The following is a 27,464-nucleotide window of genomic DNA, read 5'->3' on the forward strand; positions in this document are numbered from 1 at the left end:
TTCTCCTCTTCCTCTTCCCTCATTTTCTTCCCGTCTTCCTTTCTCTGTCGCCTGTATGTCGTTTTCGTTTTCGTTTTCAATTTTTCGTTTTCTTATAGTTATCCCTGCATCTCCCTTTTTGGCAGCCCCCCCTCTCTCTCTCTCTCTCTCTCTCTCTCTCTCTCTCTCTCTGTGTGTGTGTGTGTGTCTATGTGTGTGTGTGTGTCTATCCATCTATTTCTCTGTCTCTCTCATTCTATGCATTTTATACACGCTTCATTATTTGATATTCTTGTCAATATTTCGATCTCATTCCGTCATGCGTACACACACACACACACACACACACACACACACACACACACACACACACATTCACTAATCAGAGAGAGAGAGAGAGAGAGAGAGAGAGAGAGAGAGAGAGAGAGAGAGAGAGAGAGAGAGAGAGAGAGAGAGAGATTTAGGAGGTTTGTGTGCAATTTAGAAGATGTAGGAGACACGTCCTACCCACGATAACTCTTGCTGGAGAGAGTAGGAGCCAGAAAACGACGACGATGAGGAAGAGGAGGAGGACGAGGAGGGGGAGGAGGAGGGATATAAACTGGAGGAGGATAAACGGGTATAAGGAGCCATAGATAGGAGGAGGAGGAGGAGGAGGGATATAAACTGGAGGAGGATAAACGGGTATAAGGAGCCATAGATAGGAGGTGGAGGAGGAGGAGGAGGGATATAAAGAGAAGGAGGATAAATGGGTATAAGGAGCCATAGATAGGAGGAGGAGGAGGGATATAAAGAGGAGGATAAACGGGTATAAGGAGCCATAGATAGGATTTGGGGGTGAAGAAGAGGAGGAGGCGGAGGAGGAGAGGAGGAGAGGAGGAGGAGGAGCCAGAGTGATGGATAGAGGACGAAGAGGGAAAAAACGGTGGAAAAAGGAGCCAGAATGGATAAGAGGAGGACGAGGAAGAGACAAGAGGACTAGGAGGAGGAGGAGGAGGAGGAAAGGATAGTAGGAGGAGGACGACGAAGAGACAGAGAGAGATGACAAAGAGGAAGAGGAGGGGGAGCGAGGAGGGACGACAATGAAGAGGAAGAGAACAAAGAGGAGGAGGAGGAGGAGCCATTGAGGATAGGAGCCACAGCGAGGAGGAGGAGGGAGGGATGGAGGGAAAAGGGGGGGGGGGGGCTAACACGTGGTGGAGGGGAATTAGCTGACGGAGGAGGGAGGAAATCGATGGTGGTTTGGAGAGAGAGAGAGAGAGAGAGAGAGAGAGAGAGAGAGAGAGAGAGAGAGAGAGAGAGTAATGCGTTTCTATCCTGATGAGGTGCTCGGAATTTTAGATCTAGAAAAGGTAGATTGGAGAGAGAGAGAGAGAGAGAGAGAGAGAGAGAGAGAGAGAGAGAGAGAGAGAGAGAGAGAGAGAGAGAGAGAGTTATACAGAATTACATAGAATCACGTACAGACCACATAGACACCCGGATTCGAGCTGCGTAATCTGTCCTTTCACTTAAGCAGAGCAGGCGATGAACAGGACACTCGATTGCCGGTTTGAACGAGCGTGTAACTGGAAGAGACGGTGACCGAGCTGCTTTTTATTTTATTTTTAGTGCGTTCATTGCGTTGTGGTGCGGTTAACCCGGTACCAGCGACGGGCCAAATTTGCGGCTTTACCGTGTACCAGCGATGGGCCAAATTTCTGCCATGATATAAACCTCCCAAAATAGATGATGCATAAACTGATCACACATGCGTTGATATATATTATGAAATGGTTTGCGTGAGTGATGATTCTTTCTCATTATTTAACTTAGAAGGGCCTTTAACCAAACCTAACCTAACCTAAGAAACATGACCCGGGTTAACGATGGAAACACGTTGGTCTGGATTTGCGTTTTTATTTCTCATTTTTTTTACAGTAAAGGAAACAGCTCTAGGGCAAAAAAAGAAAGAAAAGTAAAAAAAGAAAACTAATGAGAAAAGCTCGCAAATCACTGCTCATATAAAGAGTTGAGAGGAGTGGCTATTGTTTTACAGTAAAGGAAACAGCTCAAGGGAAAAAAAAAAAAAAAAAAAAAACTAATGAAAAAAGCCCGCAAATCACTGCTCCTATAAAGAGTTGAGAGGAGTGACTATTCGATTTTGGTAATGGTCGGTATATAAGACACTTTCGCTTCTCACATCAGCTATTTTTAAATGCCAAAGAGGGGGTCAGTCGGGTTCTAATGAGTGTTTCTTCAGGTTCACGGTACAGAGGAAGGGTCAAACTACCACCAGGGTCATAAAACTACTCCTGGAAATGCCCACAACTCCTACGAAAGCCTTGTCAAATATGTGTTCTTTGGGGGCGAAATGTCTTATAATGCGGCCCAATTAAATGTGTCTCAATTCAGCAGCATCATTTGACACAAGTACTTGAAAGGGCCAGCGTTACGGAGATGAGCACCGCAGCCTCGCGTAGCTGTATAACATATGCACCCAACTTCACCTTATATTCTTAAACACCTACGCATTCTCAGACGCTTTCCGCCTCTCAAATCAACTATTTCCAAAGATCGAAAATTAAGGAGATGCATCGATCTGGTTCTCATGAGTGTACGTCTTTTCACGTTCACAAGATGCAGAGGCTTTGTCGAACTGCCATCAGGGTTTTAAAACTATAGCCATGGAAATGCTCTCAACTCCTAGGAAAGCTTTGTCATGTGTGTGTGTGTGTGTGTGTGTGTGTGGAGAGAGAGAGAGAGAGAGAGAGAGAGAGAGAGAGAGAGAGAGAGAGAGAGAGAGAGAGAGAGAGAGAGAGAGAGAGAGAGAGAGAGAGAGAGAGAGAGAGAGAGAGAGAGAGGCATTTTTTCATCCCTGCAAGAGAACACATTTAACACTATTTTACTTAAGAGAGAGAGAGAGAGAGAGAGAGAGAGAGAGAGAGAGAGAGAGAGAGAGAGAGAGAGAGAGAGAGAGAGAGAGAGAGAGAGAGAGAGAGAGGCATTTTTCATCCCTGCAAGAGAACACATTTAACACTATTTTACTTAAGAGAGAGAGAGAGAGAGAGAGAGAGAGAGAGAGAGAGAGAGAGAGAGAGAGAGAGAGAGAGAGAGAGAGAGAGAGAGAGAGAGAGAGAGGCATTTTTTCATCCCTGCAAGAGAACACATTTAACACTATTTTACTTATGAGAGAGAGAGAGAGAGAGAGAGAGAGAGAGAGAGAGAGAGAGAGAGAGAGAGAGACAGAGAGGCATTTTTTCATCCCTGCAAGAGAACACATTTAACACTATTTTACTTATGAGAGAGAGATAGAAGCATGAGAAGCATTTTTTCATCCCTGCAAGAGAACACATTTTACACTATTTTACTTATGAGAGAGAGAGAGAGAGAGAGAGAGAGAGAGAGAGAGAGAGAGAGAGAGAGAGAGAGAGAGAGAGAGAGAGAGAGGCATTTTTTTCATCCCTGCAAGAGAACACATTTAACACTATTTTACTTATTATATAGTGTTGTAGAGCTTCAAACTGGTAGATACTATATAGATACGGAATATTCGGACTGTTTCAGGGGGCTGGTTAGGCCATTGATACGGGATAGGTTCTCGTCCTAAACGCGTCCCGTTCTTGAAGGCGACAGACCCAGACCGAGCTTTAAAGGCCAAGCTAAAACGTTTCTTCTTGTTGCATTATATTTCATCATTTTGTGGAGTCTTTGGGCACCGATCTTAGCTACCTACCCTTTGACCTTCCTTATAGTATTCGTGTATGGGCATTATATATACGGGAGGTTATGGTTAGTGAGTCTGTGAGGATTATTTAATACCTAAGCTTCTCAGGATCTGGCACCATTGTTTGTTTACGTTGAGGAACTGAACTGAACTGTCTGAATAACCTTCCTACATCTCATTCTCTTCCTTCTTTGTGTGTCCTAATGGCTGGCCTCGATTTGTGACACCTGCTTGCCGAGGACGTGAGTGCCTCCATCAGGGTGCCAGTGGACAGGACGGGTAGCTACTCATATGACTTGGGTTAGTGACAGCAGGGGTATTTGAACTCGTCACTGCCCTCCCGGTTGTCTCAAGTTATTATCCTCACCCCTGTTCTGTTATAATGCAAGCCTCTGTTCACTAGGAGACATGGAAAACTCACCCAAGCCTAGGAGAGGGGAAGTAACCTGGTTGAGTACCTATTTACCAAGCAGTGTGTGAGCTTTGTCTTTCCACCACTAATTGATTGCAGTAGATTACCAGCCGGGGGGGAAGGGTTGTTAAATTATACATACTTAACTATAATCTTGCAAGTGTCTATGTAGAATCATGGGATACTGCTGGAATGACTCAAATTCGCGAGTACTCCTTGGGACTGAATCAAGGCCTACTACTCGCATAGTCTGTGAACACCAGCTCTGGCTATATGAACATGTGGCACACTACCCAGATCTGACCCTTCTCACCAATCTGTATCTATACGAGACGGCCCTAACTGTAGGAGGCTCGTGGCTTGAGCAAGTCGATTGATTCTGCCATTCAGTTGGGATGGGAAGGTGGCCTGTATCAAGACTCGTTCTGACACTGTTCATTGTTCCACAGAGGCAAGGCTAAAGCCATGTCTGGCGATGGGAGTGCTGATGTGTCTGTCCCGACGGACCTAACAGTGACCAGCCATGCTGACAGCGAGGAGGACTATGCTGCCACCAGGAGGTCAGGTTAAGTTTATATGGACTTCAGTTTGAAAGTTGGTAGTAGTATTATAATGCCAAAACAGTTTCCTTTTTGGGCTACCTAGGGACATATGTTCTCTCTTAGCTCATCTAGGATTGTAATACCAGGTCTGTCATCAACCTCTTCAGGTAAGATGTGTTTGGTTTCAAGTGCTTGAAATTTTCTTGTTTTAATTTGAGTGTGGAAATAGGTAAACTAAAATTGTAAATAGGCTAAAAACATTAACCTGTGCCATTTAAATAAATTTTGTGCATTTATTATTAACTTCAATAAATTTCTCTTTGAAACAAGATGCCAAGAAAAAATTAGAGTTGATGTGACCATTAAGCAAATGCTCTGGGCATAATTAGTTGAGGTGATTTGATCAGTCCCCTGCCACAAACTCCTATAGCATCAGAGCAAAATCTACCTCAAATGAATGTTGTACCTTAACACTTTTATTCAACAACAGACATGCTCGTGAACTTCAGAATCTTGCGTCTGAGAAAGCTGAGCTACAGAGACTTGTGGAAAAGTTGAAACTTGAGGGTAAAAACAAGGATGCCCAGTTGGCAGCACTGAGTCAGCAACTGCAGACCAGTGTGGCCAAGGCTGTGGCCCAGAAAGATGACCAGCTCTCCACCAAACAGATCCAAGTGACCAGGTAAGAAGCTTTGGGAAAGCAAAGCTTTACCCTGAAGACTCACTGCTCCCCTCCTGTTCTATTTTGTAACTTGTATGGTTGTGACTCACTGTGCCACATGCCTCCCCAACATGCTGCCCTCAATACATTCTCCCACCACCCTCAGCCTGGAGATGGAGCTGAGGCGCACCAAGGAGGAACTCGGCTCCCTGCGAGAGAGAGCTGCACGGGAGCTGGCACAGCTCACTCAGAAGTGCTCACAGTTTCAACAGAATCAGAAAAGGTGTGTCATCATTCATTATTGTATTCATTGCTTCATTCAGCATACTTGGTACAGTACATATGATATGTAGCATACTAAACATCATAATAATACCTTCATTATGATCTTCAGCCATTACTAGTTTATTGCAGGACATAGGGTTTTCACAATGTTCTCCACCTCTCTCTGCCTGATGTTAATGTCTGGTCTGGCAAATGCTCACTTTAGAGCAAGAATGTAACCCCTCACAAGATGCAATTTACAACTGTTACAGGAAAACATTTCTTCCAACATGCAGTTCTCAGCTGCATCTAATTCAAATATAAAGATGAAGATAATAAGACACATTTCATCTCCAACAGCAGTATGTGTAATAGCTTTATCTAATTATGTAACACTGCAGACTGATGATAAGGCAGGATGAGCTACGCAAGTCACTAACAAACCTTCAGCTGAATGAGGAGGACTTTGCCAGGCTGCGCCAGATTTCCCCCGAGGAGCTCTCACTGCAACAGTACACAGCTGTAAGTGTCAATGAAACCCTCACATGTAACCTTAAAAAATGAAGACTCAGTGGACTGATGACAATGCAACTTATATGCCTCTTGAAAAGGTTTTGTTAAATGTTGATGAGCAGTTGAGCTCTTGATTGCTAAGGAATAATTAACATAAGGTCATGACACCAAAAGCTGCTCAGCAGCAAGACCAATATCAGAATGAGTAATATCACATACTTCCACTTCATGCCTTGAATGTAACTGAACCTCACAGGGATTGCCAGTATGTTACTCAATCCTGGGGAGTTTATTTGGATAATTACCAATGAACTATAGGATTGCATATGCTTTTTGAGAGAGAAATAGGTTAATAGTAAGAACAGGAAGGAACAGTGACACTCCTGCATGCACCTTGACTATTAACTTTTAACTTTCAATGAATTGCAGCTGCGTGTGTATGAGCTGGTGTGGCCACTGAGGCTGCAGCTGAAGGAACTGGAGGCTGTGAAGTCCTCCCTACAAAGTGCCCTCAATTCCAAGGACAGCGACCTCAGGATCAGAAGAGAGGAGTCTATGAAGCTGCACAGGACTGTTGAAGATCTTCAGAGAAAGTGTGAACTGTATGCAAGTCAGTTAGTTAGTTTGAAAGATGACCAAAGGAACGATGACTTCAGGGTGCGAAACTACTCTCGTGTTAAGTCCGAGAGAGATCAGTTGCAGGGAGAAAAGATCATTCTGACCAAAACCAACAGTGAACTTGAGCTGATAAATGCAACACTAAAGAAGGAACATAGTATTCTTCAAGAAAACTTTGCTGAGTTGAAGGGAAAACAAAGAAAACAAGAATATGATTTGAATCACTACCAAGAACAGGCTGCTGATTTGAAGATGAAATTAGACAAAGTCTCAGGGGAGCTGAGTTCAGTCACTAAGCAGCTCACTCTGGAGAGAGAAAGGTGTGGGGACCTGCACGAGAAGTATCTCTCAGCAAGGGGAGATGTAACACAGCTGACGGAGGACTCTCGTGACCAACAGCATGAAATTAAGCTTTTGAGGGAGAGACTCCAGGCATGTAAGGTACAGTGCTCTGGGCTGCAGGAGAAGGTCAGATTCCTCTCCCAGCAAAATGAAGACTTGAATGCTGAGCTGGAGAGGTCAAGGCTCAAGCTTACAGTTGATACTAAGACACTGAACTCTCAGGTTCAGGACTTGCGAGCCAGCCTGTCAGCCGCAACAAAGAACCGAGACACACTCCTTGACGAGAACTCAAGGCTCCACCAGAGGATTCAAGAGCTTGATGCATTATGTCAAGAGGAGAAGATGCAGAGAAAAGAGGAAACTGCAGCCTTGAGCAAAGAGGTTCAGAGAGTAAGGAAGATTCTTTCGACCTTTGGAGGTCTGTCTGAAGAGTATGAAAATATTATCAAGGCAGCTGCAGCATTGCCAGAGGAGGAGACAAGCAAGGTGCTAGAGAAGATACTCCCTGGATCAAAACTGCAAGGTGACCGGGCAGTAGAGCAGTGCATCCAGCTAACCAGACGGGTGTTGCAACTGGAGGGGGAAGGTCTGGAAGCATACAACACCATCCAACAGCTCACAGAGGCCTTAGAGCATCTGAAGAGTACAGTAGCATCCTACAAAGCAGCTCTGAGCTTGGCAGGACAACCTTCCTCAAGCCTCTTGGAGCGAATTGCATCACAGGAAGACCAAATCACCTCCACGCAAGCTGCCCTGCATCACAACACGGCTCTCAAGGCCAAGCTGGTGGATGAGAACAAAGCCTTATCCCGTCAGGTGGTTCGGCTCAAGGAAGAGCTGGAGCATACAGGGATAGAGGCTGGTGAGCTGAGTGCAATAAAGAAGCAGTTAGAGTCTCTTCTACAGGGAGCATCATCCTACACAGGCTTGACAGGGAGAGTGATGCCCAGAAGAGATGAGACTGTTGGGACTGGGGAGACACGGCCATCGCAGACCTTGCCATCAGCTATCATTATCACCAAGAGAAGTAGGTAGTGCCAGTCTTAGTAATGTGTGGCCTTGTGGAGGGGATTCACAGTATGTTGGTATAGAACCTTTATTGTGTGAGTGGATTGGTGCAGTTTGTCTTGTCATTTTGTATGGTAATGATGTTCTCAGGGCTCTTAAGTAGTAATTTGTGTGGTGTAAAGGTATTCATGGAGTAGGTAGTGCACAAGTTGCTGTTTTGAGTCACTTGTAGTTCATTCAAATGGTGTTGAATCAAACTGTGATCCTGCTGGCATTACCACTGCTATGAAGGGGACTTTTATATCATCATCATCATCATTTCATCTACGCCTGCTCCTAGGAGCTCCCACCAGGGGATGGCCACGGCAGAAGAGTTTACAACTTTTTCTATCGAGACACTCCCTCCTTGCCTGCTCAAAGTTTCTCAAAGATCTTTCCCCCTCCTCCCTAACGTACTCTTGCACCCTATCCCTCCATTTCACTGGAGGTCGTCCTCTAGCATTCCCTCCCTCTATCTCGCTCACATACACCCTTCTGGTCTGGACTTTTATATTAATATTATATGTTATTTTTAACCACAAGAGATGATATAGCACTAGTGTGAAGAGTAGAGTTTTTACAGTAGTATTTAATGTTAGTTTTAACCACTAGATATGAAGTGTTGAAAGATGGCTGTTGTGTATTTTTTAGGACAGAGAAATATCAAGAAATTCAATCTTCCATGTGCCTTGAAGTTGTCTCCTTCATTGACAGACCGTTGTGAAGTGCCTGGGAGCCAAACTTCAACTATCTGATGAATGAGTTTGATTAGCACCAAAGTTTTTCATAATTGTTGGAAAGGGGACAACACAAAGTGAAAGCTTCAGAGTTTAGTCTCGGAAAGTTATTTGGAAGAAGTTGTACTTTCTATTTTTCTACTGTGAGTCAGTTTTATCACCAGCCTTGGATGGCAGGATTTGAATGGCTTTTTCTAATCAAACAATAAAATTCGCAGAACACGTTGATGAGTTTATTTGGCATACAGCATGGGAGGTGTGGTAAAAACAGCAAAACATGAAGGTGAATGGTGTGAGGCTCGGACATCAGTGAGTGAGGTAGAAGAAAATAATAAGGATCACACACACACACACACACACAGCATCATGAGAGGAGTAATGCCTATATTTTGTACACTACCTAAGAACAGCAATACTACAAACAGATGAAAGAAAATGTGAAGATTGTATACATGATATCACAAAATCATAATGGTGTCTATACATATAATGATTATGGTGGTGGTAGTAATGGTAGTAGTTGAGGGGAAATGTGTTCGTAGTAGTAGTAGTAGTAGTAGTAGTAGTAGTAGTAGTGGTTGTAATAGTAAAAAAAAAAAAAAAAATGACCAGAAGTACCCAGTGACTTCGGGGCGTTTTATATAAGCACCACGCCATCAAAAGGGTGACTCAGTTGTTGAATACGGTTCGCGTGCCGCATATGACTACGTTTTGGAGTTATTTATGATCTAGTCTGTCTTGCAGGGGTGTTTAATGGTTTAACTTGACTTCACTGAGACTGATAATAACACAGTTCATAATAAAATAGTCTCCCTCCCGCGCCGATCAGCTGACCAACCAAAACAAACAAAGTCACGAGGCTGCACCCAGCGATGGCTCCCTCCCGCCGAAGGTGTGGCCCAGCGCCCCCTCCTGCCGGGTGTGGCTCGCCCTAGTAAGTAGCAGGGCCGCGGGGGTGGTGTGAGGCACCCCTGGGGGAGTGGGCGTGCCTCTAGGGGCCTTGACGCATACATTCCGCGCTGGGTCGAGGCTTCGCGAGTGGGAGGGCGGACGCGGGAGATAAAGATGTTGATCGCGATGAGTCACTGGTGTGTATTTTTTTCCAGAACGTCAAGTTAAGCTTACCTGAGAATAAAGAGAATAAGGCACATACGTGAGGTACCTAATATTGACGAGAGGGTAGCCACCTCTTGTGAAGTTAAATACTTACAATACCAATTTTATTTTGGTCCCTGAATGCAGTGCAATAACAAATGACTTTCGAAAAATAGAAGGGGGGTCGGGGGGTGGCGACTCCCCCCCCCCCACAAAAGGGGTTGAGGGGGACAAATCCCCCATTGGGTAGGTTATGTTAGGTTAGGTTAGTTTAAATTTATTCAGCATGCTCTGTTGGGCAGTGTAAATACGGAGTGCAGGACAGGACAAGGCGGCGGCTGGGGTGGTCCACTGTGCAGGCCGTTGGTAATGGGTGGGAACATTGCGGCGGCGGGCGCACAACAATCGTTGGAAAATCAATCATTTAGTGATTTTTTGGAAAAAATGCTCTCCATAATAAAATGCATCATATTTTGTCCAGAAATAAGCAGTCTGTCTCAAAATTAGTAGTCTACCCTCTCGTCAATATTCCCTGATGCATGAGATAACAAATAGCCCCCTAAAACATTCCAGAAAAAAGAAAACTGTCAACAACTGATTTTGAATGATTATATTCTTGAAATCCTTGTTTATGACATACAGTTCTATCTTCATCATGACAATAAATATTGAGTCATCTAATGCAGAGTGAGATTGGGGTGTCTGCTTGTCTGACCCGTCCCACTTTACTGGTTTTACTCACCTCCAGCAAGACTGACACTTTAGGGATGGCTAATCAGGTGAGCCACAAACAGATAATTCAGTGTTATGATTTGAAGTATCATTGTTAACTAGTGGGGGTTACCTCATGTGGAAAAAGGGTAAAAGTAATTTTCTTCTACCAACAAAACTCCACATTAACCTTATGGATAGTAACCTATCACTGCCAAGGATAGTAACCCATCGCTTTGAAGATAGTAACTTATTGTTGCTTAACCCCTTCCCGGCGAAGGATCTGTATACAGACGTTTCGAAATTGGGACTTTTTGTCGGCGCGTCTATATATAGACGTTTGCTCTCATTTGCCCACACTAGATTGTAGCTTGGTCTATATATAGACGATTCCTTACTACTAACAACATTAACAAAATAAATTGTTATTTGGCATCTCAGATCCCCTGACACTTATCGACATTGCCTCTCAAGGACAGTCACCGCTTGTGCTTTGTCTGTGGCGGATGTGCTATGGGCATCAGCTAACACTGGGAATTTATGCATTTTTTTTATTTATTTATTTTATTATCAGATATCATGGAAGAGACCTCTCAAGCCGGAAGAAATGACTTTTTTGGTAGCTGAGGATATAGATACTGATTTTTTGGATGACTTTGATGATTCTGACTCATCTGCTGTCAGTGATTACACTGATACAGAATCTAAACCTTCATATAAATATATTAATATACATATAAACAATCAGACTTAAATAACATCTATATATAGATTCAAATATTTGTTCAGTTTTGCGGCAGAGTCTATATATAGACGTTAATCTGGAATGCCCACTTGCGGGGAATCTATATATACACTTATGGATGAAAGTCGACAACGTCTATGCAGAGACGATTTTTTTTTTGGTAGTACATACATCTGCCCTGCCGCCAGGAAGGGGTTAATTACTTGTATGAATTTCAGTAAAAGAGCAATTTGTGACAAATGGTAATCAGAGTGATCATTTGCATGTTTAATTTTATAATAAAAAATGTTATCCATTGGAGGTAGTTGGGTGTAATTTCAGAATATAATGGCAAAAAGAAAATGATTAAGAATGCCACTAAATACTTCCATTCAGCAGTCAGTAAAGGCTCAAAATAACTACAACACTGGTTTCATGTTGTTAAAGCAACTTAGTACAGTTAACTATGGGAGCATTGTAAAAAAACGATTGTGTGTTTGCAGACTTGGCCTGGTCAGACATCCCAGCAGCCCCATTCCAGCATGGCGCGTAACAAGGGGGACTGCGGTCCCCTACTCAGGGCTCTCTTCCAGAAAGAGAATGAAGTTCTCAAGGTAGTGTTTTTTAAGTGGGCAGTAGTTTGCTGGCAGAAATATAAATAACAGTAACTATGATTTATATATTGCATTTGGGTAATTTATGTAGATGTTAATTTTTTTCTTCCAGGAACTGGAATCCTTCATATCTCAAGATGGAAAGCATGAGTCAGTGCTCTCTATGGAAGCAGTTGCTTCCTTAAAGGAAAAGCTGCTGACTAGCCCAGTGGCAGCCTCACAGATCCTCAAGATGCTGGAGACCTCCGGCACAAGCCTCAGGAATGGCAAGCCAAAGGACAAGCAAACAAAAAAGGAGTGTGACCACAGAACACAAGAAGCTGTGAGTCCTGGTCATGATGTGGGTCAGGTGTGCAAGATCTATCAAGAGTGTCTTGACCACTGTCTGTGGAGACTGGAGAACCTTCAGGAAAAGCTGCACCAAGAAGAAGAAGAGTACTCTGCCTTGCTCAAGAGGCAGCAGAGGGGTTACTCCCCCATGAGGACCAACGTAGGGAAGGTAAAGCAGAAAGCCATAGCTTCTTCGGAGGCTTCAAAGTTTAAGGAAAGGATTATTGCCACCAACCAGAAAAAGGAGAAAATGGAAAGTCTGTTTTACAATTTATTGTCACTTTCAAGGTGTATCGATGTTGCTTCCATGAGAAAGCTGTTCCCAAGGATGATCGTGCTCTGCTATGAGAAAAAGTTGTTAGTGGTGAATAAGGTCTACATGCCCTTATTGTCAAGTTCCACTGAGTGCCTGAAAGCTTTTTGTGAGAGGGAGGGAGAGTACCTTTTAAATAAATTTTATTACAAAAATCATGATCTGACACATGGCTTGATGCCTCTCACTCACTCAAAGATGAGAGAAATCTTTTATGTGTGTGTTCGTAACTCAAAACATCTGATGGAAATTTTCTTTGAACACTTATCAAATTCTCTCAGTGGCATGAAAGATATTGAATCACAAGAATTCTCATGGTTGAGGCCACTGTGGCCTTTGCTGTACATGCAGACAGTAATGTCATCTCAGGGAGTTGCAGAGTACACAGGCATGGCAACACTGTTGAAGAAACACACCAGTGCAATAGACCCTTTGTTGGCTGAGGTATGTAGCCTTCTGGAGCGGGACATGAGGCTGGTTCAGTGGTGTTTGGCTCACAACAGTAGGCTCAAAACACAGCCTTTGCTACAGCTTGTTAGGGATCACTCTCCTCTCTATGTTATCCACAAAGCTATTCAACTCAAAACATTAGTCCCAAGTGATGTGCTGCTCATGCTTCAAGAACACTGTATGGCCAGAGACTCAAGTGGTGTGTTGAACTCCTCCTGCAGAAACACTTACATGGCTTTCTGTATCTTAACACAGATATTTGAAATTATTGGATCTGGGATGCAGTTGGATAATATATCAACTGGGTGGCAGACAAGAAAAAGGTCACACAGTTGCAAGATACCAGGTAGTAATGAGACAAATAGTTTTCAGGAAAGTCAATGCCATTCATCTTTCTACAAAAAAAATATTGCAGAAAAGTTAAAATCAGTTCAAAAGTTACTAGACACACTGCAGCCCCTAGCATATAAGCTTGAATTAATGGAAAATATCTACTCACTATTGTTTGTGAGACACAGTGATATGAGTGACGAGGACCACAGTGAGGCGAGTGCAGAGGAAGGGGAGATGGACCAATCCTTGCCTTCCCAACACACAGATGCTGACAGCCTTATGAGTCTCTCTGCCTCCACCAATCCTCACCATTACCCTGCCAGGGACTCTCCAGATCCTACCTGCATCACTGCATCTCAGAACAACACTGAAGGTGCCACAAGGAAAAAAGTACTTGATTTTTCAGAGTATGTGGTGTTAGATGAATATGGCATTGAGAGGGTAAACTTTTCCAGTAAGCAGTCATCCGTCAACAGTACATCAGCACTTCAACCTGTCAGCAAATCTTCCTCTCCGGAAGGAAAAGATCAAGAAGAACCTGCCGCAAATGAGTTGATGCGATGGGAGAGTCAGCAGCACTCCAGTCAAAGTGGTGAAGCGGCAGTACAGCGTCAAAGCAGTTGCACAGCCGTGAGTGGGAAGAGTGCCACGTCCAGCGCCGGGGAGCTGCCCCGCACAGGCTTCCTCATCAACACTCTGGTGGCCTGGGACGTCATGCTGATGCTGAAGGAGGTACTCTTCGTGTTCACCTCAGAGTGTTTCAAGCAGGTGAGTAGTGAAGAGGCGTCGACCCGGCAGGACATTGAGAGTCGTGTGTCGTACCTTTCCATGTGTGTCAATGAGGGGCTGTGGAGGCTGCAGGTGATGGTTCCAGGTACTCACTCCTTTGGCTCACTTGACATATTTGATGATTATCTGAATGGCACTCTCTTCTCCCATGCCTCCCAACAGTTGGTGTACGAGTCCCCTCCCCCACTTGAGAATACTAAAAAGAAGCTTGGGAAGGATCCTGAACCTCCACAGATAAGAGGAAGCTCATCTGTACCCAGCAGTGTTATAAACTTTCTCTTTGCTCCATCATCAAGCCTCATCACCATGTCTCTGGCTAATGGGAATGTTGAGAGGATAGAAAAGATATTTCGTGCTTTTGAAATTCCCGACACGGCTGATAAGAGGGAAGCACACCTTGCAATGCGCCTCAGTCAGCTGCGACCAAAACTTTCTGTCACACGCCAGAGATCTGCTCGACCCAGAGAATCCAAGGTGGTAGTGGATGGTGGCAGTTCCCAAGGCATGCTGCAATGCATTGGACTGCTGGCCAGGGAAGGGACAGCTCAAGTTGGAGCCACAAATCTCATACATGATCTGGTCACCTCTTTGCCTCCCCCAGTCCCCAAGGGTATCCCAGAGGCAGCAGTGGTGACTGAGTGCCCTGTAACAGCTTCCTTCCTCAACCCCATGGCCCTGGTACTAGCTGATTTGGCTCTTACTGTGGATGTAACAGAGACCACTGCTACCTATATCCTTGAGCAAGTCTTTCAGAAACATCCTCTCCAGAATTCTGAACACAAACATGTGGAAACATGTTCTGGAATTGTAGGTTACCTTCCTCTCCTGCATCAACTTAAAGCAACTTGCAGAACTATTGTAAGTTTAAGAGAATCAGAGAAAGAGCCAGAAGGGGAAGGTCCTTCATGTGATGCAGGAAGTGGTGTGGATAAAAGCATTTCTATTTGTTTGGGTGGACAAGTTGCAACTCCATTTTCTCTTTTGATGTCATATCTTCCATTGAAGGATGAGGAGTTGAAAGCACATGTGTATGGCTGGTCAAAGGTCCTGAGGAGTGTAAGTGCTGTTCAAGAGGCCCTCCTCAGCACCACCATTGACAAGGAGGACCAGACTAATGTAATGCAGCGGCTCAACTCTCAGAACAATCAGGTGCATCATGCATACAAAACTTTGATTCGCACACTAAGCTCGGAAGCCCCTCACTTGTCTGGGAAGTCATCCAGAGGCAAATCTGCTGTCAAAGTGGGAGCTTACGTCAGGTCATTCTATCAGTACTTACAACTTATGTCGGCAATGGTCACCCAGCATGCAGAAAAACGCTACAGTAAAATGGGTAGCCACTTCTCACTCTTGTCTGAGAGGCCTGTCGAGATATTGGGATCACTGATTTTCCAGGAGTGTGTTGATCCTGTGAGACTTGAACCCATTGCCAGCAAGATGAAGCTGAACCTGACATCCATGATCCTCCAGTATTGCTGCCCTAAATTCACCATCCCCAGAGAGAATTCTTACCCGGAAAGTCTTCCCAGCGGTGCCAAGGGAAGAGTGCATGCATTGGGCTTCCAGGTGGTGAGAGAGCAAGTCATCATGAACAGTGGGACAATAACATGCCAAGATGGTGTGTATGGTGAAGTAGTGGTGCAGAGCCTCCTCACATCACTCCTCAGTAGCCTCCATGAAGCCACTCAGTCTAGCACGGTCATATCACAGACTGGCCTCAGAGCGTTAGTGCTGAATGATGCCACGGCCCCAAGATTCCTCACACAAGTAGATGTCCAAGAGACCCTGAAGGACACGGCAGACCTGTCGGCTGTGGACTTCAACAAGATGCGCCCCGGGAGGGAAGCCGTGGTGTTCTTCATCAACTTGGCCAACCTGATGTTCATTCACGCTGGGCTGCTCAACCATGTCCTGTACCCAAGCAGCAAACTGAACCCTCAAGCCCGAGGGGTATTCTCCAACTACCAGCTGGAGCGTATATGTGCCATGAGGCGCATGGGCTATGTGGTTGGCCAGCTGGGGTTTGTCTCCTTGTATGATGTCCTCTACACTGTCCTGCAGCTACAAAACCCACTGTCCAGCATATTGGTGCAGAATGATCCAATAAATAGAATCAGCATCTGTGAGAGTAACTTGATATGTACAAAACTGCTTCCCAAGAGAGAGGAATTGTCTTCCATCTCAGAACTCTTGGAGCCGCTCTCGTCCCGAATCAGCTTCTGTGTCACCCAAGGGACATCAGTTTCTCCCAGAGTTCAGGTTTTGTTTGTGGACAGACTTGAGGAACAGCTTGAAGAGGCAGTACAGGAGCACATGAGGCTGTTTTTCATAGCACAGAGCAAAAGGAAGAGGAAACAGTCTGTAGATACACAGGAGCGTCATGGTAAAAAGGGCACAGAGAAGTGTAAAGTAGTGACATCAAGAACAGTACTTGATTATCTTGCGGGCCGCCCCACTAGTATTGTGGGAGGCATGCAGAAGCTGCAGAAGAGCATGCCACTAGAAATGGCAGCTGTGATGCAGGAATTTATTTCTGAACTGTCGAAGGGTAAACAGCTTGAGATAGATGTTCTTGATCGAGAAGAAAACAGAGGCATAGTTTTAGAGATCATTGAGTCCTTTGAAGAGGAAGGTGCCTCACATGTAATGCAGGACGAGGCCCAGTCTGTGCCCAGCATGAGGGAGCTGCCTGGCCCATTGTGGGAGGGCAGCAGACTCCCCCAGGCTGTGCTGGCCTACCTCCGCAGACAGTGCCCTCTCTTGTCCTTCATTGTGCAGGTGTTTCACCATACTGCAGAGATCAGCAAGAAAGGTGATGGAGCAGAGGCTGATGACAATATAGACTATGCAGACTTGTGGCTTAAGATTTTGTACCCTCCTTCGCTAGGAATCAAACCACCTGAAGAGGAAACCAAGAGATTCTGGCCTGTCAAAAATCTGTTCTCCCTGCAACGCCACCGAGCCTTGGCAAGGATCTACGGCAACAACAAGGTCACCTCAGCCCTTGCTAGCAGCCCAGATATCTCCTCCATCTGGGAGCTTGCTGATAGCCTGCTGGGGAGCTGCTCCATCACCCGGGGCCACAGGAGTCAGCTGCAGCAGCACACGATAGCTCTGGTGGCGGTGCTGCAGTCCCTCCCGCCCAGCACCCGGGAGAGCCACCCTGACCTCACCCTCTTCCTGGACCAGCTACTCGTCTTCCTGGTGCAGGCCACTCCTCCTGAAGGTAAGGCAGGGAAGTTGTAGGCCAGGTGTGATTATTTCTGTCTACCATTCCAATTACGGGACTTATCATGGCAGGCAAAACCTTCTCTGGAAAAATTGACCTGATGTCTAGAGACAAAATATTGATAATAAAGATACCTGCATATTCTTTTTACTGATAATTCGAATTCATTTCAAGATTTTTTTTCAGCAATGTATTTTTTTCTTGATGACACAATGTGACAGGCAAACATACCATACCCGAATAGTGAGCAATTATTTTCATGAAAGAAGAGGAGTATGTGAGTACACTGTGCGTGGCCAGGAGTAGGTATAGGAGGAGTTATATGCTTTTGAATGGCCACCTCTTGAGAGATTTTGCAGGAGCAGGCAGCAGCAGGAATAGAAAATTGTAACATGGTCTGTTTTGTTACCCCCATCAGGTGACATTTGCTTTATGGCATTTTGTGCTTACAGGTGACCCTGGACCCTGGATCTATGCCTGCCAGATTGCTGACAGTGAAATAAGATATGCAGTTGTGATGGAGGCTCACAGGTAATGGACAATAAAATTTGTATCATACACACACTCAAAAAAAATGTATGAATAAATAAATAGATAAATAAAATAAGATAAAAAAGTTAGTACTCTGCATAAATCTTTATCAAATGAGCTTGCTAGTGTTGCCTGTTGTGATGATGATGCCGTGGGGAGCTAATGGCACGTCCTTTTGGCTACAGAACTTGGCCCGCTGAGCCAGCCCAGGAGCTGCTGAGGGTGATTGCCTATGATCCTCTCCTCTCGGCACACCTCCAGCGCCTGGCAGAGGCCCGCAGTAGTCAACTTAGCCTCTATGAGAAGGTTTGCACTTATTTCTCACTTGTTTTGCTACTGTTTATAAATTAAGTTGCTTAACCCTGAAGGGACAGGGGGGGTGGGCAAAAGCACTTGGACATGTTTTGGTATTTTCCCCAAAATTGCTCATCTTCTGTTTTCAGTTTCACAGCTCTGCCTGAACCTTTAGCTTTAATTTTAATAGCATTTTGCTTATCCACCTTCCTCTTCAATCTGCCTTTAACTTGGTCTCGAGGTCAAGTGATATTGGTATGGTGAAGTGATAAGTGGAGTAACTTTCTGTGCATAGCTGGGGCGGCGTTTGGAGTGGGTGTGGGATGGTGTGGTGTGGCGAGTTGCCGACTACTTATATGTACATCCTTTTTTTATTTTCCTTATCCTCTTGTAAAGAATTGGATGTGCGAGGAAAAAAAATGCATGTACAGCCATGTCTGCTGTCAAGGGAAGCCTTAAGACTGAGATGATGAGTTGTGTGTTAGCCTGGGAGGCACGCTGATACTTAAATTTTTGCTTGCTAGCACTTTTCACTGTATTTCTTATGAAGTTTCAGCTCAGCCTTCACTGCCAGTGTTACGGTCCTTATACTAAGTGCATTTACAGATCCTGAAGCTGGAGGGATTGTCCTGTACATCATGGCAGGATGTAGAGAGGTTGTCGTCTGAGGAGCCAATATGCCTCATGCAGCATTTGGTTCAGAAAAAGAAGTTCAGCCTCAGCGTGGAGTGGGCCAAGCACCATGAGGTGAATGCCGAGCTGCGCCGCCTCGTGGACCAAAGTTACCTGATGGAGGTGCTGGACAAGACTGCGCCAGACTTCACTGTTGCTTTGGAGGCCTTGGAGTCACTCACTCACCAAGATCTGATCATTGCAGTGCGAGAACTACTTCAAAAGCTCTCAAATTTCTCAACCCGGCGGTTTCTAATGGAATTTTATGTCAAGAAGCATTTCAGTGAATGTGCAACCATGAAATCAGTGCAGACTTTTCCAGGTGAGGGAGGTGAGTCACCAGAGAGTAGTGAAGATGTGTTGTGTGACTCTGGTGGAGGTGGTGGTGCTAGTGGTGGGGGTGGTGGTGGTGGTCAGCTGGATGTTTGGGTCATGCTGCAGGAGGTAATGGGTCTGGTGCTGATAGAAGTTGTAGCTCCTCCTGTTCTAGACAGGTTTCAGCTGAGCCACTTAGTAACCTCTCCTCAGCTCATCATTGAACAGTGGCTGATGAACATGCGCCTGGAGGCTGTGGACAAAGCTATTAAGGAATTGCGGCCATTCCTTGACATGGTGGACACTCATACAGTGATAACAGGTAAACTGAAGAACTTGGATTCTTCATCTTCAAGAAGTACTGATCAAGACTTCCAAGGTCTGAGCTGGAACACTTTTAACCAACTCTTGGAAACTTATGGTGCTAAAGCTTTGGACACTACTGGGGTGCAGCTTGCCCTCAAGCCTCCAACAAACATTGACAAAGCACCCAAAAGATTTGTAATGCCAGCCCATCCTCCCAAGATGCAGGACTGGGTGCCTGATACAGAGGTGCGCAAGTGTCCTGTGTGCCAGGTGACCATATTCTCCATGTTCTCGCGCCGCCACCACTGCCGGAGGTGCGGCAGGGTGGTGTGCAGCACATGTTCCCAGCACAGGAGTCTCGTTCAGGGCTACGATGGCCTGTTTGTCAGGGTTTGCCTGGACTGCTACAATCAGACCAAAGAGCTCAACCTCCACAACTATGTACAAATCCGGCCACTAGGAGAAGGGACATTTGACTCTGTGTCAGTGAACATGGAGGATCAGAGTCCTCAGGGAGGTGCTTCCTTGGCCAGTGACATGGAGGGGGGCTGGTACTTGTCAAAAGATGAGCAGTACAATGACATAATCCGACGTGAATTTTGTTTTGACTATGCACCGTCCTTGAGCTTGTGCCTTGCAATTTTATCCCACCATCAAGATGACAGGAAAGCTGCTTTATGTGTCATTAAACTGTGCCATCACTTGTTCTCCCTGATCACGTCTTCCCTCCAGTTGATGAACCCAACAGTTGATCACACCTTTGTTCTTTCAATGATTCAAACTCTCCTGGCCTCGTCGAAGGTTCGTTTTGGAAACATCGGTGAACAACAAGGCATTGGGTTGTGTGAGTACTACACCCAGTGGGTGGACCTGCTCTTCCTTATACTGAAGTCAAACTGTGGTCACATCATTCCTCATGAAGCTCTGGAAAACATGCAGTTTATTGGAGACTTACACCAGAGGAGTCTGCAGGGGGAGGGCAACATGGGAGTGATGTTGGACAGACGCCTGAAGCAGGAGTTTCTCTATATGAGGCGCCTAAGAGACATGTTGGTGAAGAAACAGAAGTGGGAGTTGGCTCTTGATGTGTCAACCAAGGTTGGCCTGGAAGCCAATGGGGTGTGGGGGGCCTGGGCCATGGCCTCTCTGAAGGCTGGCGACTTCCTTGGGGCCAGGGAACGCTTCTCTCGCACACTTGAGAGGCCCAAAGATAAGAACAGGCCATGCAAGCCGTCCCTGCTCTCTGAAGTCATCAAATACCTTGAGAGTAATCCTTTCCAGGTGAACCAGCAGGTAATGGAACAGGCTCAGCGCATACGGTCAAGCATCATGCTCACTGACCACAACAAACACTCTTCGTCACAAGCACTAGTTGTTCTTCATAGTCTGCAAAACCTTCACAAAATTGCAGAAGGAAGTCTTACATATAGAGAGCCCCAACAGAGACTCTCTTTTCATAGCAGTAAACAGAAGAAGGCAAGTATCCCCAAGATGGAGCCAATATTTCAGACAGAATGTAAATATTACCTTACTCTCTATGGTAACCATGCAATGACCATTCAATACTTCATGAGGCACAGGCACATTCAAGAATGTGTGGAATACATCATGCATGCAAATGTTGATCTAGAAATTTTCACTGAAAATGCATTAGTGCCCATTCTGAGATGTGGGCGGCTGAGTTACCTCATGGGGAGCATTAATGCCTGTGACCCACACATGGAAAAGTGGGGGAAGCTGCTGCTGGGGTCTTGCCGCTGGCTTGAGCGTCATGGCTGGTGGAACTGCCTTCTTTCCCTCCAGGAAGCCATGGGGGACAGGGTGAGGGCATCAATGACCCTTCTGAGAATGTATACTGAGAGTGCCACAAACTACATGACACTTTCAAGCAGGTCTGAGTATGTAAATCTGGCCTTGACACACCTCCAGGCTTATCTAGACCAGCAAGCTCTCACCACATCCTCCCCAAAGAAGAAAATCTCCCTTCTCAGCATGTTGCCATGGCAGATCAATCAGAACATGAACATGCTCAAACTTCAAAATGATGTCACCAAATTTTTGTCCACTTGTGAGGCAAAGGGTGGTGACATATCTGGCTATATTCAAGTTCTCGCCAGCCTGGATGTCGTGAAGGACCAGAGCCTGCCAACACTGCTAACCAGTGATGGGGAGCGGCTTGGTGTGGCCATACTGTTGATATGTCTTGCTGAGGTGGTGGCTGACGGCCTCTCTCTGACTTATCGAATAGTAGAACACAGCCACATGGCAGTAAAGATGCTGCTCTCCACCTGCTGCAAGGTGCTGGTAAAGAAGGGACAACTGAAGCAAATTGGACGAGTGGTGGCAGGCATGAAGGACTGGGATATACTAACCCCTGAGGAAGTGGATGACGCTTTGCGTCCATCCATGCTGGGCTTGGCCTCCACCAAGAATGCTGGTCAGCTGGACACTCTGGTCAAGCACTTTTCTACCGACGCAGCACGGGTGAGCACAAGCATTTCTTTGTGGCTTGTAGAGTTTCATCCTTATATCACTTTTAATATGATCTTGATGTAATTCTGGCAAAAATAATTATAATTTATAGTATTCCAACTCCTTTCTCCCCATCTAGATGGAGATGTTCCTGTTGTGTGGCCAGCTTAGGTCAGCATACGTGGTGGCAGCACATGTTGGAGACAGGCCGTGGGTGGAGAGGGTGAAGGAGGCGGCCCTCGCTGTGCGGAAGAATCACGTGGCGTCCATGTGTGACAAGTGGCTTGACAGCCAAGATGATGAGTAAAAGTAGCTGTTTAATACAATAAATATTTGCTTTTCCTGCAGATGCAAAGGAAAAGAACAGAGCAAACCCTTGATACAGTTACCAATTTTGGGAATATCATGTCATTTTCCCCTAAAGTTCCCTAATCTGTATTTGAATCTCACTTCATCTGCATATTTAGAGAAGGAGTTTCAGGGCTTGAGTTGTCCTGTTGCCCTTATCTGGAGGATACAGATGAGTGGATAAAATCACACAAATGGGAATCAGTTCCTCAATGCCGTTTTAGTTGTAATGTCATAGTTATGTCCACTGATGCAAGTGTAGCTAGGTACCATTGACTTCCACGAATAAGTTTTGGTGGTCCTGTCACCTTGCTGTGGGTTTGGTTCTTGTCACAAATTATTAAATGTGGTTTTATTCAGTTAAATTTTGCAACATGTTTAGCATGCCAAGTTTATTGTATCAAGGGTTTGCTGTAACAAAAAGAAAACAACAACAAAGAGGAGGAATAAGGTAGCTAGTCAGTAATTTTATATCATTGTTTGAAGCAGCCCTCCTTTATATCATGAGGACAGTTGTGGTCATTCAGAGTCCATTAATGTGTAATTTTCTAAATGCCATGATTTCTCGCTCATCATGCAAGCCCTGTGCTGCCTGCTTAGTTCAGGAGAGTTACCCAGTGGTAATGGAAACTACCAATATTTAAGATTTTTACTTTCCCCTTCTTGCACCAGTCATTGAAAGAGTAGTGGCAGCAGAATGCAACAGCATCACATGATATTTTGGATTTTTTTATGTATACAAGTTCTGTCTAGTTTACCATTTTAATGTACCTACTATATTCACCTCCCTTTGTGCAGTCATCATATCTTCTTTCCATGTAGCCATCAGTTACCAATAATTGTTTCCATTTCTTTCACCAAATAGCAAAAGTTCCACACCCCTCTGAGAGGCTTGTTTACTTAGTCAATAGTCATTTGTGTGGAGTTGAATTCCATGCATTAGAAATGCTTTAGATTTTTTATTTTATTTCATAGATTGTAGATATAGTTCTGCATAACAGCAAATCATACCTATTCCTCTCGGCAGCACCTACATGAAATAAACATCCACTGTTCACAGAAGCACATGCAATTTACTAATTACTAAAATAAAACTTGATAATACTAAGCATGCAGTGCAAGTAAACAGAATGCATGCACTCTTAAACTTGTTACATGAAGTAGTATTTCAGAAAACTGAGCAGTTACCCTTTTTTTTTTTTATACTAGTTTCATATACTAGCTACATACAGCAAGTGTCATATGATATCACTGAATCTGTGATCCTGTTTATAGCCGTGCACAATGTTGATCCAATGAAATCACGTTTGATGAGATTTCATAGATGAAAAAAACATGTGTTTCTGAATCATTGATTCATTTCAACTATTTTCAAGTAATTAATTTAATTTTTATAAGATTTATATATATGTACAGATCATTCACTGAAGTTTTTTGAATAATTGTTGGATTGTAGTCTTGGTGTACTTAGCAGCACTTTACCTCACAAGTTTCATAACTTTTTCAGTTGAGATTATTAGTCAGGTTTTACTTCTGTGATGTGCATGGTCCAAACACGCAGAGGCAATGTCTAAGTGGAGATGCAGTAACCGGCTCACACACTTTCAGGTATTGTGTTATGCTTGGCAAACACGTGTGGAGAAACATTGGAAAACATGTTTGTTTATTCAAATTCTATAGTTGCCTGCCTTTACTCCAGTGATCAGTACTGATCATATACTTACAATTTATATATTGGCTGTTGTCAGTATTTTATACCAGAGAATTTTATGAAGTGCATTGCACACCCGTCCATTTATGATTGTCTTCCATTACAAGAGTCTTATTGTGTCTCAAAGTTGAATAGATAAAAGTTCCATATTTAGAATGTGATGTCATATTTAGAGATGATTTAGTGTTCTGTTTGACTTGCTGTTGGTAGAACAGCATGCAACAGTACAGGCTTGGGTAGATCTTCATGCAGTAGTATAGGCTGGGGTAGACCTTCATGCAGTAGTACAGGCTGGGTAGAACAGCACACAGGACAGGCTAAGGTAGAACAGCATACAGTAGTGTGGTAGTGTAGGCTTCTAAGTTGTGGGAGTAGTGTGTAAATGCAGCAAAACTCACTAGGCAGATAAAAATTTTCAAAAGAGAGAAAAGGTTCCTGATATGTGTTTAGATAGATGCCTCTGTGTAGGGATGCTGAAGGTTCAGTGCCTTACTGTAGTATCCAGAAGACATAGGTATAGTGATAGAAAGGTTGCACATACTGTATACTGTAGGTTCAGTATAGTTGATCTTGGTATGGTCAAAGCTCTCTTGTTAAAGGGATATTGTTACATGATATTATATTGTTTATCTTAAACAAATGTTACAGTTTGGCATACTTTTATCAGAGATTTATGATAGAATAGCATTCTTAAAATATTTATAGATTCTTAGTTATATCATGAAACTCATTTTTCTCTAATGTCAACTGCAAGAACTCAGTCACTCCCTCCCTCATCAGTTGTTGGTAGTCGCGATCATTGGCATAGCCAGTCCCAGATCTCATTTTTTTTTTTTTTTTTTTTTTTTAATTAAGGATATTCCCGGCTGGGGACAACACAAAATTTTAAATCTTGTTAGTAGTACAGTACTAAAATTGATGGATTTTGTATGGAAAACATTCAGGTTTATCCTGTCTGGGTCACATTCCTATCACATATTCATGACCACTCACCACTCTGGTGAAAATCTAAAGATTATTGAGCTGGGCTCGGCCCCAGTGCTTCAAGGCCCTAGACACAACCCTGATAGTAACAATGAGTTCAAGCAACTGCAACACAATAGAGGTGGCTTTTTTCCCTCTCACATAGCTGTTAAAAATCTTGAAAGCCTCTTCTCTTCCACTTTTAGTTCAGGGGATAAATAGATAGTATTTTGAGGTCGACTTTTATTATAAATGAATCTAAGCATTGAAATATGAGTAACCAGTGGGACTTCACCAGTTACAATGCAAAAGAGAGGAGGGCTTTTAATTTGAAGATCGGCAATGATGTGAGAAAGAGACTGTACTGCATCAGCTGAATACGTTATGATGTGTATTATATTGGTACACAAACAGATGTCAGCTGTCTCTTAGGTGTACAGGTTGGTCTAGTAAATTTTTAATATTGGTTGTATGTATAAATTCCATACTTTTTGTAAAGGGTAATAGACAGGGGAGGTGATCATAAACATACTGCCTTGTGATCTGCTTGGTCTGGTGTATTGTGGGATCAACCCATTGGATGGTTGTCTTATATTGGTCATAGGCCCATATTACAAGTTCTCCTTTCCTAGGCCATTCAGTTCCAACAATATCAGTCACCCTGACACCATTTTTCTATGAGTTTTCTATGAGTCAGTTTTATGATGGGGAAATGGCTACATCCAACATATTATAATTTTCTCATTTAGTATGACACAAGTATGTCAAGTAAAAGTAATTGGATGTGAAGTATTTGGAATACCACATAGGCAAATGACAGTTTAGCAGCTGTTGATATTCTTTTTTAGCTGGTAATAACTGACTGCTTAGTAAAGGAGAACTTGGGATATGGCTTTGAGTGTACATGACAAAATTACGTGTTACTGAATATTATTTTTCAGGCTGTGATTAGGTGTGATGTTAACTTTTAAATATGCCCCTAAATTTAAATTCAAGGAGATGTACCAGGTTAAAACCACTAGCTTTCAAAATTATATTCTGAATGGATGAATACTATTCTTTTGGTGTGTGGTTAGGGTTTACATACCTTCTTGCTGAATAATGATAATTATGGGCTTCACCATTCTGAAACTTTAAATCTGCCATCTGACCATAAACTATTAGTGGCTGCAAGACATTATAGTATGTTTTGACTGTGGCTGATGTCAAGCTTCAGGGCAACAGAATGTGGTTGGTTGGTGTGTGCATGTGTGGTGTGGCTCACATCATGAGCAATCTTCCCTCTTAAGGAGAGCGTCCACTGTGGATTTTCAAAAAAAATCGATAAAATTGAAAAAAATCACATCTTTGTACACAACCTCGGCTAGCTTGTGGCAAAATATTACAAAGAAATAAGCAGAAATGACAAAGTTATGGCTGAATCACCCCCCCCCTCTTCCACTCGTCACTTACATCACTATAAAACACTTGCCGGTGCCATGATGGGCTGGGGCCAACTACCATCCAGGCCCCTCAAGAAAGCCTACTGGCACAATAGGCTGGCACGTTAAAAAAAAGAAGCTATATTCATACACAAGTGCATACATCGTCATGTTTCAGCGTAGAAAATAGCCTAAAAGAATATTCGTATGGCATCTTGAGGCAAACTAGCATCTGCGATGGCCTTGGAGGCAGCAGAGCTGACACATATATTAGTCACCCCGGAGGAGCCAGAGATAAGTTTCACATGTTGGCTCGTGACCAGGATTTCCAAGAAAAGGACACCATCAGACACACAAAGTCCTTCAAAACAAAGAAAAAAATGAAATTCAGTAAAGAATACCAACTGGGAAGGCATCTAGGTTTAAAGGGTGAACTTTATAAATCCAGAAAACGGGATAAGTTTCATTTTTTTCTGAAATAACTTCGCCGCTATTTGACCGATTTTAATAAACAATACATCATTGGAAAGAGGAGCTGAAGTACAAGCTTTTCATCATGAGTTTTCTTTTCATTTAAGGGACAGTTGTTGGAAAAAAATTAATATCGTTAGATACTCCCAACAAAATTGAAAAAAATTATCATCATTTAACAAAAGCAAAATTGAAAATTTTTCCATGATGAATCGTTTGGATTCTTATTTAATTTTTTTCAGTATTTTTTCAGCAGCGTAGGTCATTAGATGACAGAGAAATAAAGAGTTGATTTTTGTTAAAAAATTACATTTTATTTTTCCCTGCTATTATGTATCAACATGTAGATCTGAAAGTAAGCGTATATTACTTCACCATAAGTATACATTTCACATGAATATAATCAGGATCATACGCTAATAATTAAAGACATGGCGGACGCTCCCCTTAAACTGTGAAAGGTTTCTTGTCTCGACCTTTCCCTCCCCACAAATGTAGGAAAGAAGTTCTGCTTCTACTGCTGCTGCTGATAATGATACTGATCTTTATCTTTA

General features: G+C 43.8%; 2 protein-coding genes across 3 annotated transcripts in view; both read left to right on the plus strand.

Moving 5' to 3' along the window:
• LOC126995970 (progesterone-induced-blocking factor 1-like) overlaps window positions 1–9,042 on the plus strand; it is a 79,938-nt gene extending 70,896 nt beyond the window's left edge. The window contains exons 3-7 of the mRNA XM_050855919.1: window positions 4,544–4,654; window positions 5,127–5,318; window positions 5,464–5,580; window positions 5,963–6,083; window positions 6,504–9,042. Of these exons, the coding sequence (XP_050711876.1) occupies window positions 4,544–4,654; window positions 5,127–5,318; window positions 5,464–5,580; window positions 5,963–6,083; window positions 6,504–8,069 (2,107 nt within the window). The 3' untranslated portion in view covers window positions 8,070–9,042. The remainder of the gene's footprint in view (window positions 1–4,543; window positions 4,655–5,126; window positions 5,319–5,463; window positions 5,581–5,962; window positions 6,084–6,503) is intronic.
• A 443-nt stretch (window positions 9,043–9,485) lies between these two features.
• On the plus strand, window positions 9,486–24,926 carry LOC126995966 (uncharacterized). 2 transcript variants are annotated; one of them, XM_050855910.1, is made up of 7 exons: window positions 9,486–9,752; window positions 11,852–11,962; window positions 12,075–17,403; window positions 17,859–17,937; window positions 18,123–18,243; window positions 18,838–22,008; window positions 22,136–24,926. In XM_050855910.1, the coding sequence occupies exons 2-7, from the start codon at window positions 11,891–11,893 to the stop codon at window positions 22,301–22,303; spliced, it is 8,940 nt and encodes a 2,979-aa protein (XP_050711867.1). In that variant the 5' UTR covers window positions 9,486–9,752; window positions 11,852–11,890; the 3' UTR covers window positions 22,304–24,926. The 2 variants fall into 2 exon arrangements, with proteins under 2 accessions (XP_050711867.1, XP_050711868.1); XM_050855911.1 differs by lacking the exon at window positions 9,486–9,752 and adding an exon at window positions 9,782–9,906.
• The last annotated feature ends 2,538 nt before the right edge of the window (window positions 24,927–27,464 follow it).

Source organism: Eriocheir sinensis, chromosome 9 (assembly GCF_024679095.1).
Source record: "Eriocheir sinensis breed Jianghai 21 chromosome 9, ASM2467909v1, whole genome shotgun sequence".
NCBI classification, from domain to species: Eukaryota; Metazoa; Arthropoda; class Malacostraca; order Decapoda; family Varunidae; genus Eriocheir; species Eriocheir sinensis.